Source organism: Dipteris shenzhenensis, chromosome 2 (genome assembly GCF_047967505.1).
Source record: "Dipteris shenzhenensis isolate YYH24624 ecotype China chromosome 2, Dip_SZ_1.0, whole genome shotgun sequence".
NCBI classification, from domain to species: Eukaryota; Viridiplantae; Streptophyta; class Polypodiopsida; order Gleicheniales; family Dipteridaceae; genus Dipteris; species Dipteris shenzhenensis.
The window spans coordinates 32983709-33000889 of NC_141597.1; the positions used below are offsets into that span (position 1 = coordinate 32983709).

At 42.1% G+C, this 17181-nt stretch overlaps 1 protein-coding gene across 1 annotated transcript; it reads left to right on the plus strand.

The window, feature by feature from the left end:
* The first annotated feature begins 9637 nt into the window (after positions 1-9637).
* Positions 9638-16032, plus strand: LOC147904641 (uncharacterized protein At5g02240-like). Its single transcript, XM_087395009.1, has 7 exons — positions 9638-9733; positions 9817-10088; positions 14800-14836; positions 15038-15135; positions 15220-15281; positions 15412-15535; positions 15660-16032. Exons 1-7 carry the CDS (start codon positions 9685-9687, stop codon positions 15777-15779), a joined length of 762 nt encoding a protein of 253 aa, XP_087251135.1. The 5' UTR covers positions 9638-9684; the 3' UTR covers positions 15780-16032.
* The last annotated feature ends 1149 nt before the right edge of the window (positions 16033-17181 follow it).

The following is a 17181-nucleotide window of genomic DNA, read 5'->3' on the forward strand; positions in this document are numbered from 1 at the left end:
TCATTAGCCACATCTGCCATGGCCAAGATTCCATCGGGATAACAGTTAATTATCAACTACTGCAGTCGCCTACAATCACTCACCTACTAGTTACCACCACTGGGCATCTACTTCATGATTATGAACCACGTTGTAATTAATTGCCATTACCCATTTGGGGTGGTGCCTAAGATTCCACGGTGGTGGCCTGCAATTAATATGGATGGAACATCGAGCCTCCAGGCCTTCATCCACCACGGTGGATCAAACTTTATGATATATACGATCTGTGGCATTTGGTATTTTGCTACATTGCTCTCATCCAAACCTACTCTGCCACTTTGCTCCACACACCCTCCTCTAGCTCTCTTTCGCCCCTGTTCTAGTTTTCTCCATGCTCCCTCCTCCAACTCTCATCACTCATCTGCTCCCCTGCTCATCCGCTCCACTGCTCACCCACTCATCTTCACCATGCCTATTGTAACTACTACCACCCCTTGATGCAATGTGGTTCCAATGTTATCTGCCTTCTCGTATAAGGTAATTGCATTGCACTCACCTGGACTGGAAATCTTGGCTCTAGTGGACACCCTTTGTTCCCATGGTCGATTCCCCCCATATCTACATGTCACCACCTTGGATGACATGGTCACAGAGGTCATCTATATCATTGTGATGTATAGGTTCTCCCTAGACATCAACGAAGGCCTCAGGATTTTCACAGCAGAGTACTCTCATCTTGTTGGGGGGGCCGTAATTTGAGTCCTAGAAATGTGCATGGTCTTTGGCCTCTCCATCATCTCCTCCATTGGCTCCCTAAAAAATTTTAATGCAACAAGATGGGCTGGTAGCAATACTGAGTTGTATAAATTTCCTCTTGCTCAACAAGGCTCATACCCACTTAGCAATGGTTGGATGTAATCTTTTGGCCTCTAAGGCTCTCAACAATCTTTTGGCTCACCGGATGTAATCTTTTAGTCTCTAAGGCTCTCAACAATTGCTTAGTTTCTACATTTATGTAATCTTTTTTGTTCAATTTGAGGCTCTCAGTATGCACTATTGTTAACTTTTATATTTGAGTGGTTATGGTCGCTAGATGCAATCTATTGGCCTCTAAGGCTCTAAGCAATTGCTTAATTTTTATAAATGTATGATCCTCTGTTCAAATTTTGCTCATTATAAGTTCTTGTTAATTTTTATATAACCTATTATTGGATGTAGATGTAATCTCTTTTGCTCAATTTTAACTCGATGAATTGTAGTTGATTATCTGGATGGCATCACTGGAACCTCTAGTCACTGCGGTGGCTCATAATACTTTTGCTCTCATTTAGGATTTACTGCAACAAGGACTACAATACCAGTAAAGGAGGATTGCAATTTCCTTGGTTTAGGACCAAAATATTGTGAAAATAGCTCCAACAACCCACCGTTGTGGTTGCATGGAGATATGCCTAGAAAGATACAATTAAACTTTTAGAAAATATAATTGATGACATGGCCCTTGAGGGGTCCCATAAAAATAGGTAATGGAGCCATAACTCCAAGAACATCATGGTGGTTGCTCCAAGCCAACCTTGAATTCTGGGCAATGAGAGGTGGTCAGCAAGCTAGAGACACCACTACGACGATGTTCAAAAGGATAGATTGCGTCTCATTATTATAACAAGAACCAGTGCGGTGGTCTCTCCAAGCCAACCTTGAATTTTCATGATCTGCATGGGTGCACTGCCCAGTGACACGTGGCATAGCTGCAGTAAAAGGCTACACAATGACAGGTGGTTAGGCTAGAGACTGCACTGCGGCATTGTTCAGAATGATAGATTGCATCTCATTATTACGCCAAGAACTAGCGCGGCGGTCTCTTCAAGCCAACCTTGAAATTTCATGATCTGCATGGGCACACTGCCTAGTGACAAGTGGCAATGCTACGCCAAAGGCTTCATGACGATGATAGGTGATCAGGCCAGAGACTACATTGTGCAAAGTAGTGCAGAGATGTGCGATGATGAGTGATCTGGCCTGCACTACGAAAAGTAGTGCAGAGATGCATGATGTAGTGCAGAGTGTCAAGCTCTGCAGTGTTCAAAATAAATAGATTGCATCTCATTATTATGCTTGTGTGACATCATGATGTTGGGAAAATTTCCAGCGAGAGCGCGGATCTGTGCAAAATTTAAAATCTCACCCACGAGCACATTGCGTCGCAGCCCCAAAAGGGCCCGAAAAATAGTTCCGTGATTGGATACACCCAAGCTAACATTGATCCAATAAATTACCAATCATCGGGCTTGCATGCTCAGTAGAGTGTAGTTAATTACCAAGATGGTGGTGTCTACAATTAGTTACCACCACTAGGCTTACATGATTGGTTGAGTGCAGTTAATTATCAGCTAGGTCATAATTAATTACCATTGCTGTTGGTTGTGAGGTGGCGGTGGTGCCTAAGATTCCATTGCGGTGGCGTGCGATTAATATGACTCATGATTATTTGGATGGCACCATCCTCAGATTTTGATTAATTAAGGTGGTAGTCATGATTATTTGGATGGAACATCAGGCCTCTAGTCAGCACGGTAGCTTAAACTTTATAATATATAAGATCCGTGGCATTTGGCATTTGGCAATGTTGCTCTCATTTGCCTCTTCTACTTTGCTCCAGGCACCCTCCTCTAGCTCTCTTCTGCCCCTTCTCTAATTTGCTGCATGATCCCTCCTCCAACTCTCATCATTCATCTACTCCCCTACTCAACTGCTCCACTGCTCACCCAGTCATCTTCGCCATGCCTATTGTAACTACTACCACCCCTCGATGCAACGTGATCCCAAAGTTGTCAGCTTTCTTGTATAAGGTGATTGGGTTGCACTCTGTAGGACTGGAAATGTTGGATCTTTTGGAATCCCTTCGTTCCCTCAGCCAATTCCCCCATCTATATGTCACCAGCACACCTCTGGCCTCTATGTGGCTTTGTTGTATGGATTCCCCCTAGACGTTAACGAAGTGCTCAGGATTTTCATAGAAGAGTACTCTCATCTTGTTGGGAGTCCCGTAACCTAAGTCCTGGCATTGTGCACAGTCTCCGGTCCCTCCATCGTCTCCTCTATTGGCTCTCCCAAAAATTCAAATGTAGCACGTTGGGCCGGCAACAATATTGAGTTGTATAAATATCCTCTTGCTCAACGAGGCTCATAACCACTCAACAATGGCTAGATGTAATCTTTTGGCCTCTAAGGCTCTCAACGAACTTTTGGCTCATTAGATGTAATCTTTTGGTCTCTAAGGCTCTCAGCAATTGCTGAGTTTTTATAAATGTAATCTCTTTTGTTCAATTTGAGGCTCTCAGTATAAACTATTGTTAATTTTTATATAAACCACTCAGTAAATGGCTGAGTGGTTATGGTCACTAGATGTAATCTTTTGGCCTCTAAATGTAAGATCTATTCAATTTTTTCTCCGAGTATAAATTGTTGTTCATTTTTATATAACCTATTATTGGATGTAGTTGTAATCTCTTTTATTCAATTTTTACTCGATGAATTGTAGTTCATTATTTGGATGGCACCACCTGGCCTCTAGTCACCGTGGTCGCTCAAAATACTTTTGCCCTCATATAGGATTTATTGCAAAAAGGACTAAAGTACCAGTAAATTAGGACTACATTTTCCTTGGCTTAGGACCAAAATAGCCCTAAAATAGCTCCAACAACCTAGCATGGTGGTTGCATGGAGATACATCTAGAAAAATACAATGAAACTATTAGAAAATGCAATTGACGATATGGCCCTTGAGGGGTCGGGCAAGGGCCATATCAACATGTAGTATACAATATCCAAGATGCCACTGGAGAGATATGGCATGTCGATATGGCGCTTGCCCTTAGAGGAGATCCCTCAAGGGCCATATCATCAATTGCACTTTCCTTGGTTGCACAAGGAAATACATTTTCCTTGGTGCACTAATATATAACTCCAAGAATCAACACGGTGGTTGTCATTGATCTCCTTTTGTGTGCCAACATGGTGGTCATCATAAATCTCCTTCTGTAATAAGTAAAAATAGGTAGCTCCATAACTCCAAGAACTAGTGCGATGGTCCAAGCCAAACTTGAATTTTTTTTATCTGCATGGGCGCACTGCCCAGTGACAGGTGGCAAAGCTACTAAAAAAGGCTGGGCGATGACAAGTAGTCAGGCCAGAGGCTGTGCTGCAGTGGTGCTTAGAATGATAGATTGCGTCTCATTATTATGCCAAGAACCAACATGGTGGTCTCTCCAAGCCAACCTTGAATTTTCATGATCTGCATGGGTGCGCTACCCAGTAGTAGGTGACAAAGCTATGGCAAAAGGTTGTGCGATGTCAGGTGGTCAGGCTAGAGACTGCATTGCGCGAAGCAGTGTGGAGATGCACAATGTAGTCAAGCTAGAGACTATGCTACGGAAGCAAGACAGAGCTGCTGTGTCGACCTCTTTGATGTCCAGCATAAATAGATTGCATCTCATTATTACGCTAGTGTGGCATCATGACGTCGAAAAAAATTTTGGTGAGAGCATAGGTCCACCCAAAATTCAAAATCTGACCTAGGAGCACGGTGCATCGCGGCTCTAAAATGGCCTCAAAAATAGTTTCGCGATTGGCTACACCCAAGCAAATGTTGACCCTTGATTTCCTTGCAATGAACTTGGGCATAGCACGACCAGAAGGTTTAGAAAAGCCACACATGAGAACAAAACTTTTGAAAACAAAGTGAGGTTCTTCAAATCTATTTATCTTGTTCTTCTTTTGTGGATGATATGCCCCCATAAAAATAAATCTTAGAGCTGTATGAATGCCAAGGGTCCACAACAATGGTCTCAACTTTACTCCAGGTTTCCCTCTTTGGGGTAGAAGAGGTCTAAGTGACCCACTTGACAAGTTGTTGTAGGTATGCCGAGTTGTAGTGATCAAAGATTTGTCGAATAATCTAGTTTTCTTAAGAGGCCCTAAGGATGGGGTTTGACTTTTTCAAGTTGAGGATAGCACTTTGATTTTGGAAGGAGATGGATTTCTCAAGTTAAGGAGGATAGCACTCTGATTTTGAAGGAGCTAGATTTCCAAGTGGCTTATAAGAGCCTTAGTGTAGTGTGGACGTTTTTTTGTGTTTAGTGGTTAGCTGGTAGATTTTGGAGTTTTCCACCCAATAATATTTTAGCGCCACATATGATACTTATTTTTTATCTTTACCTCTAATATATGGACTCAAAAGGATGGTTACCATGCCTTTCTAGTGTTAGCTGAACGTAAAGTCATGGCTTCCATGCAACAAATAAAAAAAACTATAGACTCAACTTTGGAACTTGGGAATGCTATTTGGTTCCTTATGCATATGTTAGTTCAATGCTATGACTTATCCCTACAAAGTAGCCCTTTCTCCAAGAAACATTTTCCAAGTTAAAGCATTCATGCTAAACCTTGCACATTTACTGGGAAGCTATTAATGAGGATGGAAAGGCTTTGCACTTGTGCAAAACCTCTAGCACGATTTTTTTTTCAATGAGAAGGAGAAGTGCGCCTCTCATGCACCTTCGAAATCTAGGCTACAAACTTTAAAAAACCCAACTCTATTCCCTAAAAAGTCTGCTACTATAGAACCTAACCAAGCATGATATATTTTCCCAATGGATGGAGATATCTTCACTTTTCCCGCTTTGTCATTGAATCTCCCTTTCATGTTTTCTAGAGGTGCCCCAAAGTTCGACCAATCTAGGAAAAGATAAAATTATAGTTTGAGAGCACTCAGATTCCCCTCAGAGAAGGCAATGCATATAGCTTAGTGGGCTCCCCTAAAAGTCATTATATTAGTAGTGTGGTTCAATTGCATTGGATTGCTTCTTGCAAATGATTCTTGGCATAAAATCTATAATTTGCAGATCAAGGATGACTCTTCAAGCAGAAAAGATATTGCGGTTACATTTCTCGAATGCGGTAGGCGCAAATCTATGCACTCAACAATATTGGATTCAAATAATACTTGACAGCGGGGAGAGCTTTCTCATCACAAAAGCTTATGTATAAGATATCCCTTAATGATCTTCAATCTCTCAGCATGATTTTGAAGATGTTTCTCAAAAATTGATCTCAAAGCATGCCTCTCATGCACTCTAAGTTACTTCCAAAGTACCAATTATTGCAATTAGAGCATTCTAGGAGACTACATTTAGAGCTACAAGTTTGTCAAACAATTTTGGTGCTTTTGCAAGCAAGCCACTCCATTCATGCCTACAAATTTTTGCAACATATTCAATGGTGTGAGACTAACAATCAATCAGGTGAACTCTATCCTCTGGAGGAAGGAAACATTATTCCAACACACAAGAATTCACATAAAATTATAAAAAATCCCAATGACAATGTTGCACGCCAAAGTACCAGCCTTCATATCAACGAAGGTGTTACTCACAAAAGGATCTCTTTCCAACAACCCTTTCCTATTGTCCCAGCATGTTTTCAACCTCTATCAAGAAAATCCGCCCACAAATTGCAACAACAAGATCTCTTTGAATGTGGATTTTGGGAGGCTCATACCACACGTTGAATGGATCTTGTTGTGTCAGGGCCTATTCCCACTACTAGTTAGGGAGCACTAGTTAAGGCTCTTAATGGCATGTTCACATAATTGTGCATTCCCATTGGCATTTAGAGAGTCTAGTTAAGTTAAATCTCCTAACGGCCCCTAAAAAATCATTGTAAATTTAACCCCTTCAAAATAGGTACTTTAAGGACTTTTATGAAGAGAAAGAAGTTGGAATGTAAAAATTTAATGGTTAACTTAAGGGTGAGCAGTGGGAATGCTATTTTAACCAAGATTCTTGTTAAGAAATTTTCATGGTCAAGATCAACTCGGAACTATACAACATGGGTACTCATTTGAAAGGCTTGAAAAGAAGAACCCATTGTGACCTTAACTTTAAAGGACGGACTTTGGATTGATGAGATAAAGCATTTTGTATGAAAAATACCCCAAAATTTTTTGTTTGGACCACTTAGTGCATAGCATAATGGGTTATCAATGGGAATGCAATTCCATTGTTAAGGTTAACTTTAACTTAACTGAATCAGTTATGTTAAGATCACTAACATAACCTAACTCGTAGTGGGAATAGGCCCTTACTCTGCGTGTAGATCTCTACTCTTCTCTAGTTTGCTTTAGTTGCATCTCATGCAAATGAGCTGCTAGAGTTGTGTGATGCTTTATCTATGCATATCTCAATGATGCATATGTAATGCTCAGTTTTTGTAGCTGCAATATTGTCCATTGTGCAACATGCTTATGTCCCAAAAATGTGGTCTTCCATTTCCTTGCATCTCTTACATTTCCTTACCTAAATTTCAAGATGTATTGTTTTGATGAAGATCTCAGTCGAGAATTCTCCAAATCAAACTCTGTGTTGATGGAAGGCCCAAAAACGGAAGGCTTCCTTGGCCTTGCCTCAGCGCTCTCGTCCAACCTGATGCTACATGCTTACTGCAAGCTCTGAATACTTAAACAAAAATGCCATCATCTACACCATGTTTCCTAAAAAAGACAATGAACTATACCCTGGAGCAATCATTAAGAACGATGTGGAAAAGCAAACACAAATACTTTTAGCCATGTAAATCTGTTGAGAGTTGTGGTGCCATGAGCACATGTAGAGCAAAGGTATGAGTAAAGGGCAAGCTGCCACATGGCATGGAGGAGATATCCCACATGTGAGCATGCATATGGATGTAAGTACCCACTCCTATAAAAGGGAGGTTCATTTGAAGTAATATCAATTAAGCAGTTTGCACTATCTCAAGATTCTCTTTATGAGTCCAAGCTAATCTATCTTGGAACCTAATTGACTTGAGTTATAGATCATGATCACTCTTAGGTTTCATCTACCTTAGATTAGTGTTGTCATTAGAGTAGATTAGGGTCCGTAGGAGAGCTCGAACCATTAGAGAACATTGCCTTCAAAGTTAGCTCCTGTCTCTTCGCCAATAGACAATGAACTATACCCTGGAGCAATCATTAAGAATGACGTGGAAAAGCAAACACAAATACTTTCAGCCATGTAAATTTGTTGAGAGTTGTGGTGCCATGAGCACATGTAGAGCAAAGGTATGAGTAAAGGGCAAGCTGCCACATGGCATGGAGGAGATATTTCACATGTGAGCATGCATATGGATGTAAGTACCCACTCCTATAAAAGGGAGCTTCATTTGAAGTAATATCAATCAAGCACTTTGCACTATCTCAAGATTCTCTTTATGAGTCCAAGCTAATCTATCTTGGAACCTAATTGACTTGAGTTATAGATCATGATCACTCTTAGGTTTCATCCACCTTCGATTAGTGTTGTCATTAGAGTAGATTAGGGTCCACCATATCCGAGCTCTCCTATGGACCCTAATCTACTCTAATGACAACACTAATCGAAGGTGGATGAAACCTAAGAGTGATCATGATCTATAACTCAAGTCAATTAGGTTCCAAGATAGATTAGCTTGGACTCATAAAGAGAATCTTGAGATAGTGCAAAGTGCTTGATTGATATTACTTCAAATGAAGCTCCCTTTTATAGGAGTGGGTACTTACATCCATATGCATGCTCACATGTGGGATATCTCCTCCATGCCATGTGGCAGCTTGCCCTTTACTCATACCTTTGCTCTACATGTGCTCATGGCACAACTCTCAAGTCCCAGCTTCTTGCAATGATGACACTTTGGTTTGTTCTTCAGTCTGCAGTCACTTTGATATTGACCCATCCTTCCGCAATGGTAACACTTAATAATTAAGGCTCCCTTTTATAGGAGTGGGTACTTACATCCATATGCATGCTCACATGTGGGATATCTCCTCCATGCCATGTGGCAGCTTGCCCTTTACTCATACCTTTGCTCTACATGTGCTCATGGCACAACTCTCAAGTCCCAGCTTCTTGCAATGATGACACTTTGGTTTGTTCTTCAGTCTGCAGTCACTTTGATATTGACCCATCCTTCCGCAATGGTAACACTTAATAATTAAGGCTATTTCCGCCATGGATTAGTGTTGGAAAGTTAGGGCGGGTTCACACCAATTGTTCACCCGTCGTGCAAAAATGAGGTGCAGGTGCGTTTGCAAACGTGGTCCAATCGTTGATGGGCGTCCAGACATGGAATGCAAAAGATGATGGGCGACCTTAGAGGGCCGCCCAACTCGTTGGACAACAAATGAGAAGTGCGCGAAGTTCTATCGTTGGGTATTGAACCCGGGTGGCCTGCGTCTAAAGTAATCTTCCTACCACTAAGCCAATCATCCATTAATGCAATTGAGAGAGCCAATCATCCATTAATGCAATTGAGAGGCAGCTTTTATTTATATTATGTCCAACAGGTGGTGTGAACTTTCACACCACCTGCCCATCTTCCTCTCCATTTTCGATATCCATGGCCGGGTGGGTGGTGTGAACCCGGCCTTAGAACCGGCCCCGTGACCCTAGGTGGGCAAAAGCGCATGTGGGGGCTAAAACATGAGACATTTGACATGTATGAAGAGTTGACTTTTTCAGTAGGCGAACTAATCTAAAGGAAACACGTGTACGAGAGCGGGAGGGACAAGTGGCAAAGCAATGATGATGGATATATATGAACTGAGTGCGTCTCTCACGGCCAGTGTATTCTTTGAGCTCATTTGCAAAAAAGCACACTCTCTTCCTCATGGCCAATCCCACAACCGTCCTCGTTACTGGTGCTGGTGGAAGAACTGGTAACCTAATTTTGGCTTGCAATTTCTGTTTCTCGTTTGATCCAATCATGCTTTGCTCAACCGCAAATCGTCATTGCTCTCAGGGCACATTGTTTATCAGAAATTGAAGGACCGAGCCCATCAGTTTATCCCTCGCGGTTTGGTCCGGTCCGGAGACAGCAAGGCCAAAATCGGAGGAGCTGACGACGTCTACATCGGAGACATCATTCAGCCAGAGAGTTTGACTTCCGCATTCGCAGGCATTGATTCGCTCATTATCCTGACCAGTGCTGCTCCGAAGATGAAACCTGCATTCGATCCGAGCAAAGGAGGACGTCCGGAATTTTACTACGAAGATGGAGCCTATCCTGAACAGGTACATGATTTCCTGACTTAATTACTTTTGTTTAGATATTACTTTCCTGGCAAACATAGGGTTCATACGTAAGGTAGTAGACTCAAAGCTGCCATAATGATTGACGGGAACAGCTCACTTGCGTATTTCCGAGACTGCAAGGCCTACCAATAAAGCTTGCCCCGCATCTTCTATAGATTGGCCATGGCTTGGAGCGCACTCTAGCCGTCACCTTGCACCTAGATACCATCCAGGATCCTTCCTCTATAAACGCCCTTAAGAGCCACTGAACATATTTTCTTGCATTGAATGGTCTTTCCATGTGCAGATTGAAGCCCAAAAGGGCTACCCACTCCTGTCCTTGAAGTTGCCCCCTTTTTCCCTCTTTTTGCAATGCACTTTTACTGACCATGTTAAAAGTCTGGCATGCCGCCTGTCCAAATCACTCCCTTGACTCCCTTCTACTCTTGAATCCTGTATATCAATTAACCTAGTAATTGCAGAGTTGCTGGTTGGAATTCTTATAATATTACTCGAGGGCTTGCCAAAAGACAGTTCAGGATTTGGCATTCCAATCTGGGCGAACATATCCAGTAACTGTGCCACAGGATGTGGGGTGCTCCAGTTTATCGAATTTTCAGACTGCCTTAGGCAAAGTTCCTGCTGGTGAAGTCAGTATGTCAAACCGCAATGTGAAAGGATGTAGATTTTCAAATGTTGGGTTTATCCTTGCAATGTGGTTAGGCTAATATGGCTTGCATCAGCGTCCTCCTAGGCATGACAACCTCATTATGTGTCTATAACTGAAGTGTCCGTCAACCTTATGCCCAGCCCTTCCTGCAGCCACAGTCCAATACTCCCAAGAAAAGGTGCCAGGGTAACAAAAGGATGCTACTACCACATTTTCTTCAAACCCGCACATGTAGATCTGACTAATTTGGTCGAATGCTGTTTTTACGGGTGTTTGGTTAGAATGCAAGCAGCCCACTGTCCTTGATGCATGTGTGGATTCACTTTGGCCTTCCCTCATCCATAGCCTCTGATAGAGACTGCAGATTCTTGTCAACCTTTTGGACCACCTTATGGAGGTCAATGGACACTCAGCTGAAGCATTCTACAGCCTGGCATCCGCCTATTGATGGCGAGACCCAGGTCGTGAACAGAGTATTGGTCCAGCTCATAACTTCTAAGAATTTATTTCCAAAACAAACTCAGAGCTTGGGATGATTGCCCTACATGCAGCTTGTATGCAACAGGATACCTCATTCTTCCACAGCGAACAATCCGTTTGAAGTTTGTTGTGGTTTCAACCAGCCCTGCTTAGGGATTTAGCATTACAGGCTCCTCAGTAAAGCCACTTCCTCTAAAGCATCACATAACATTGCCAAGGCAGAGCCTTTTTCCAAGTATCTCCAATACCTTCATCAATTTAGCATCATACTTTGGAGCAAGCCCAAGCCAAATATAAGCATCAAGCTCATAAATACAGAGAACATGTGTTTTTTGATGTGGGTGCCAAATGAGACTCTCCAGGGAAGTCCCAATGTGAAGGTTAATCTCTGAGATACGGACCCTTCAAAAGTTTCAAACAAGTTCATGATAATGCCTACCTAGTACCTCTGCCAAGAGGAAGGAAAATCAATCCTGCTATGAATTTATGAATTAATACAAAAAGACATGAATAAAGAAACCATGTACAAAAGAATCAGAGGAGATTAAGGGAGACAGAGAAGAAAGCGATGCAGCACGGGTCCAATCTGCCCGCCAGATGGTGGCTCTTGCTTTCCATCTTGAGTATTTATTATATTTCATTTTAAAGCAAAAAGAGCCGTCAATAGTACATGAAAAAGCATCCCTTGTCCACAATTAGAGGGATTGCTCAACGTGGCTTCAAGGCTTTATATGCCCTTTCAAAATCAGTGAATTACGTTAGCCTACGGATTAATTATACATGATTTTTCAATATTGGCCCATGGCCTTCGATACTTCGGTCAATCCAAATTATCTTCACCATCTCCATTCCTTGTTATCCAACTCATCATGTGCACTCAAGCTGTCAATTATGTTAGTAACAATCAACTGATGAATCATCACACCAACTAATTCCAATACAATTATGCTTGATATACAAACATCAAAATACACATCTAATTGTAATAACACCAGTCACACTAGCAACATTAGTATTAATATGAAATCTAACCATCTAGCCTAGAAAAACACAGGACTAGTTAGGTGTCCTCAAGTAAACCTTCCAAAGCATCCTCTAGAACCCCTGCCACATCCGATGCGATCTTATGGAACACTTTGCCATATGACACATGACTATAATATAAAATATCCCTAGCAAGTAATGAATGTAGGATTGCAACAAGTGCCTCATGTCACATCCGGGGGGCATTGGTTACGAGGGGTCCCACACCCTCGCACCCTAGTAGGGGTCTCAACCCTCCTTTATATTCAAGGGATCCAATCCACCCACATTTCTTAAGGGATTGGACTCCCACAAATACACATGTCAGCCAATGCCCTAGAAGCCCCATCAACACATTTCCACAAGGGATGTTGGTAGCCTGCATGGCTGCCACGCGTCTCAAGGAGCACCGAGTGTGGGGTGTCCCCATTCCTTCCTCCTAGCCACGCATACCTCTCTCTCCCAAAAATTCTCGGAAGGGATGTGAGGGAGAGGAGTTCAAGGCCAATATTTTCAAGGGAGCCTTAAAGAGCCACCAAGCCCCATCAACACATTTCCACAAGGGGGTACCAAGCTTAGGCCCATATTTCAACAATGTAAGAAGTATTATTTCCATAACAACCTCCTTGATTTGGCCATCCTAGGTTCCAACTCACGAAGTGGCAGAGTACCTGCCATATTCGTGGGAGGATTAGATTCATCATAATGGCCATGTGGCAAGGCCTTCATTACAAGGGGATCCAAATACAACGTCATTTTGAGCAAGTCATATGCTGTAGGAAGATAGAGCGGATCCCAGCTATCCAAAGGTACATTCCATGCTAACAACATACTATAGACCCTTCTCATTGATACATCACTAATGCCCTTTTGGTGAAATTTTGCATACATATAACATGATTTAGACTAGGCATCTCTTGGTGGTTGCACAAGTCTCATCTCAACAACTTGATGGGCCACACAACAAGATTGTTAGATAACTCTAGGCATGATAGTCAAGCGAAGTACTAAGGTTCACTATTAAGCTTTCTTGACAAGATAGGGATTTACCCGTTAACCATGAGATGAAAGAAGGGAATGGCCCTTCATTTTTACACGAGGATAAGACATCCCAATAAGAAGACTTAAAGCACATACTAATGTAACTATATACTGCTAATGGGTGGAGTCACAATTTGATTCCATGCTGCCACAAAAGTTTATCATTTCTAGATAGGAGTTATTTTGGCTCTTGAATTCTAATGTCTCTCTGTCCCTCGCCTACGTTCTCTCTCTATGGAGATCTACTTTCCAGCCCCATCGTTGAGTTTCTATCATGCTGCACGGAGTTTTCAGCTTCCAAACAGAGACCATCCCCATATGCAATTTGTGCCAGGCAGCTACGATTGTTGCAATTTGCTGTTCCAAAGCTCGTTTTCCAAGTGTGGGCTAACCAAGGAGCTTTTGGTTAAAGTTTCATACCTTCACTACTAAAATAAGTAGAGGTTTTTTCTGATTTCAAGTAAATCTGTCTACTATCTTACCTGATTCATTTGGGAAGGCTCCTTGTGAGAAGTAAGAGACTTCCAATGTGTCTAGTAACACCTGAGGTTCATTTGAATGCATCATTTTATTGCATGCTGATAATGCAAAATGTCTTGATTCATTGAGGTGTGGTCAACCCTTAAGTATGGCTTCTAAGAAGTGATTAATAGATTTAAAGGGTCATGGGGCAAATTCCTACATGAATCAGAGACTTGCAAATAACTTGTAAGCTTGGAGCTTTTTCTGGCCCCTAGTGCTACATTCTTCTACTCTCTCTCCCTCTCCTATGTTCTCTCCCTATGGAGATCTACTTTCCAGCCCCATCGTTAAGTTTCTCTCATGCTGCATGGAGTTTTCAGCTTCCAAACAGAGACCATCCCCATATGCGATTTGTGCCAGGAAGCTGCGATTGCTGCAATTTGAATTCCAGCCTGTTCCAAAGCTCGTTTTGCAAATGTGGGTTAACCAAGGAGCTTTTGGTTAAAGTTTCATACCTCCACTACTAAACTAAGTAGATGTTTTTTCTGAATTCAAGTTAATCTGTCTACTATTCTACCTGATTCAATTGGGAAGGCTCCTTGGCTCCAAATTGTGAGAGGTAAGAGCCTCCCAATGTGTCTAGTAACACCTGAGGTTCATTCTAATGCGTCATTTTATTGCATGCTGATAATGCAAAATGTCTTGATTCATTGAGGTGTGGTCAACCCTTAAGTATGACTTCTAAGAAGTGATTAATAGATTTAAAGGGTCATGGGGCAAATTCCTACATCAATTGGAGACTTGCAAATAACTTGTGAGCTTTTCCTGGCTAGTGCTACATTCTTCTACTCTCTCTCCCTCTCCTACGTTCTCGATCTACTGAGGTGTGCTTAAGTATGGCTTCTAAGAGGTGATTAATAGATTTAAAAGGTCATGCGGCAAATTTCTACATGAATCTGATAAAAAGAGGTAACTGGTAAGCTTGGAGTAAATCTTGAAAATACTTATAAGATTTTGATTTTGGAAGCTTGGCAGGTTGATTGGGTTGGACAGAAGAATCAGATTGATGCTGGTAAGCTCTAAAACAATCACAGTTCGTAAATATAAGAGTAACTCACACGTAAGCATGTATAGCTAGGTAGCCTCTTTCATGCCTATTAGTATCACATCATGTGGTAGATTTCTTTAATGCGTTGCTTTACATGCTTGAATTATATCAGATGTCTTCTTGGCATCTCTTCTTGGACGAACTAAGTTCTGGCTGTGGTTGTAGCCAAAGAAGTCGGTGTAAAGCATATCATATTGGTTGGCTCCATGGGTGGAACAAATCCAAATCATCCTCTCAACTCTTTTGGAAACGGGAAGATTTTGGTGAGTTGTGAATGAAAATTCATGTTGTTATGTACAGTCAGGAATCTTATGTTATGGCTTAGTTTGATATGGTGATTGCTACAGATATGGAAGAGGAAGGCAGAACAATATTTGGCAGATTCTGGTGTTCCGTATACAATTATAAGGTATTAGAGTTTTTCCATGACAGCGATAGCTCTGTGTTTTGTTTGCAGTCTGCTCTGCAATCCATCACTGTATGTTGAGATTACGTTTTTCATATCAATCAAAGATTAATCATATTGATGAAACGTTCAGGCCTGGTGGGTTGCAAGACAAAGAAGGTGGTGTACGAGAACTTTTGATCGGGAAAGATGACGAGCTTCTTGCAACAGATACCAAGACAATCCCTAGAGCGGATGTTGCGGAAGTGTGTGTGCAGGTATGGTACATGCTAACTTGATGCTGGTAGAGTATTTCAGAGAGTTTGCAGGAACCTGTGCCTGCTCAGCCAATGCACTTCTCTCGACTGAATTTCTTTCCATTCCTCGATTTGACTGTTACAGGCACTTCTTTTCGAAGAAGTAAAGAATAAGGCTTTTGACTTGGCCTCTAAACCAGAGGGTGAAGGAACACCAACGAAAGATTTTAAGGCTCTTTTCAGTCAAGTGACTGCCAGTTTCTAATTGGGCAATTGCTAAACAGGCCTACAAAATGTCAGCAAGGCATTGACATTCTGTCATTGGCCAATTTCTGTCATTCTTAATACCGTTGAAAGTATGATGCACCCTCTTATTAAAAAACTCGGTATATAGAAAAGAATAATACAATATCGAGATGCAAATGTACAGCTTTAAAATACAATCATCAAATTTTGGGATGAAGTTGCAAGCACTATCAAAATTTTATGTAACAGATCTGATGGAATGATACTACCTTGCAACATCTTTCAAGTACTACTATTTGCAATCTGTATTGTAAATATTCTTCTGATGATCACGAATAACACAATCAAGAAAGCCATGAATGGTTCTAATACTAAAAGTTGAAAAGAAATGGGTCACACTGTTTGTCTGAAGAGAGTGGAGGAGGTCCAGTAAATTCCAGTCGAAGGTGGAGTTTAAGGTTCTAGGGAGCTGGTTCTTTAATGAAGAAAACATGGCTCTGCTGGACAAAGGTTACCCAAAATTTGGGCACAGCAAGTGCTACCTTTGGACTGGGCTCCAGACTTTGGTCAGGTTCAGAAATGCAAGGCCATCCTGAGAGGTGAGAACAAAAAAGGAGCAGAGAGCTCTTCTCTTTGGGGGGGGGTGTTTGGGGTTAGTAGGAAAGAATTGAGGGGAAGATTTGAATGGGCTGCTAGGGCTGCAAAGGGGGATTGTATAGGGTGGTTTGCTATGGACTTGCTAGGGGAAGCTACTCCCACGATCCTAGAAATACTTTTGGAGCTAGGAGTAAAATACGAGAAGTCCTTTGTCGTGGTTTTAAGTATTCTCTGAAAAGAAGGGAAGCTATCAACCAAAGAAGACGACATGAAACTTCTGATCTGCAAGCAAACACAAGAACACACCAAGCGTGAGGAAACTAAGCAGGTTGCTCTCCACCCAACCACGACATCTATGAGATGCGATCTCGAATCAGGAGATGTTCCCTCCGAGCCATGAGCTGAGCTATTGGCATGAACTCCCAACCAGATTCTAACTAGCCTGGTGTCCCATACCACCAGGTGGCGCTGTGAAGCTGGGGATCTGCTGCTAGGCCTTGGACTACGCTATGATGCAGGCCCACGTCCGCGACTCAATCCAGGATCAGACCTAGCACCTGGGAACGAGACTTGCTCCCATCGGCTCATTGAGAACTGAACCTCTAGGTCCCTTATATAGACTTGGGTCCTAAGTGCCAAAAATAGTGAAGATCTCTAACTGGTTCGTACCCTTGCCACTCAACCTGAGAATCAAGCCTGCCTAGCTCTAAGCCTCCCCAGGCTACCTGAGCTAGTCTTGTGTACCCAATACACGTCAGATACCAATCCGTGTACATGACATACTTCCCCTCCTCTAAGAACTCACTCTTGAGTTCGCAAAAAAA

What these genes read in the sequence shown, in the direction of transcription:
- LOC147904641 (XM_087395009.1), top strand. Translation starts at nt 9,685, where the DNA reads ATGGCCAATCCCACAACCGTCCTCGTTACTGGTGCTGGTGGAAGAACT. An exon ending in GAAGAATCAGATTGATGCTG is followed by an intron (nt 14,837 to 15,037) that starts GTAAGCTCTAAA and finishes CTGTGGTTGTAG; the next exon opens with CCAAAGAAGTCGGTGTAAAG. An exon ending in TTGCGGAAGTGTGTGTGCAG is followed by an intron (nt 15,536 to 15,659) that starts GTATGGTACATG and finishes TGACTGTTACAG; the next exon opens with GCACTTCTTTTCGAAGAAGT.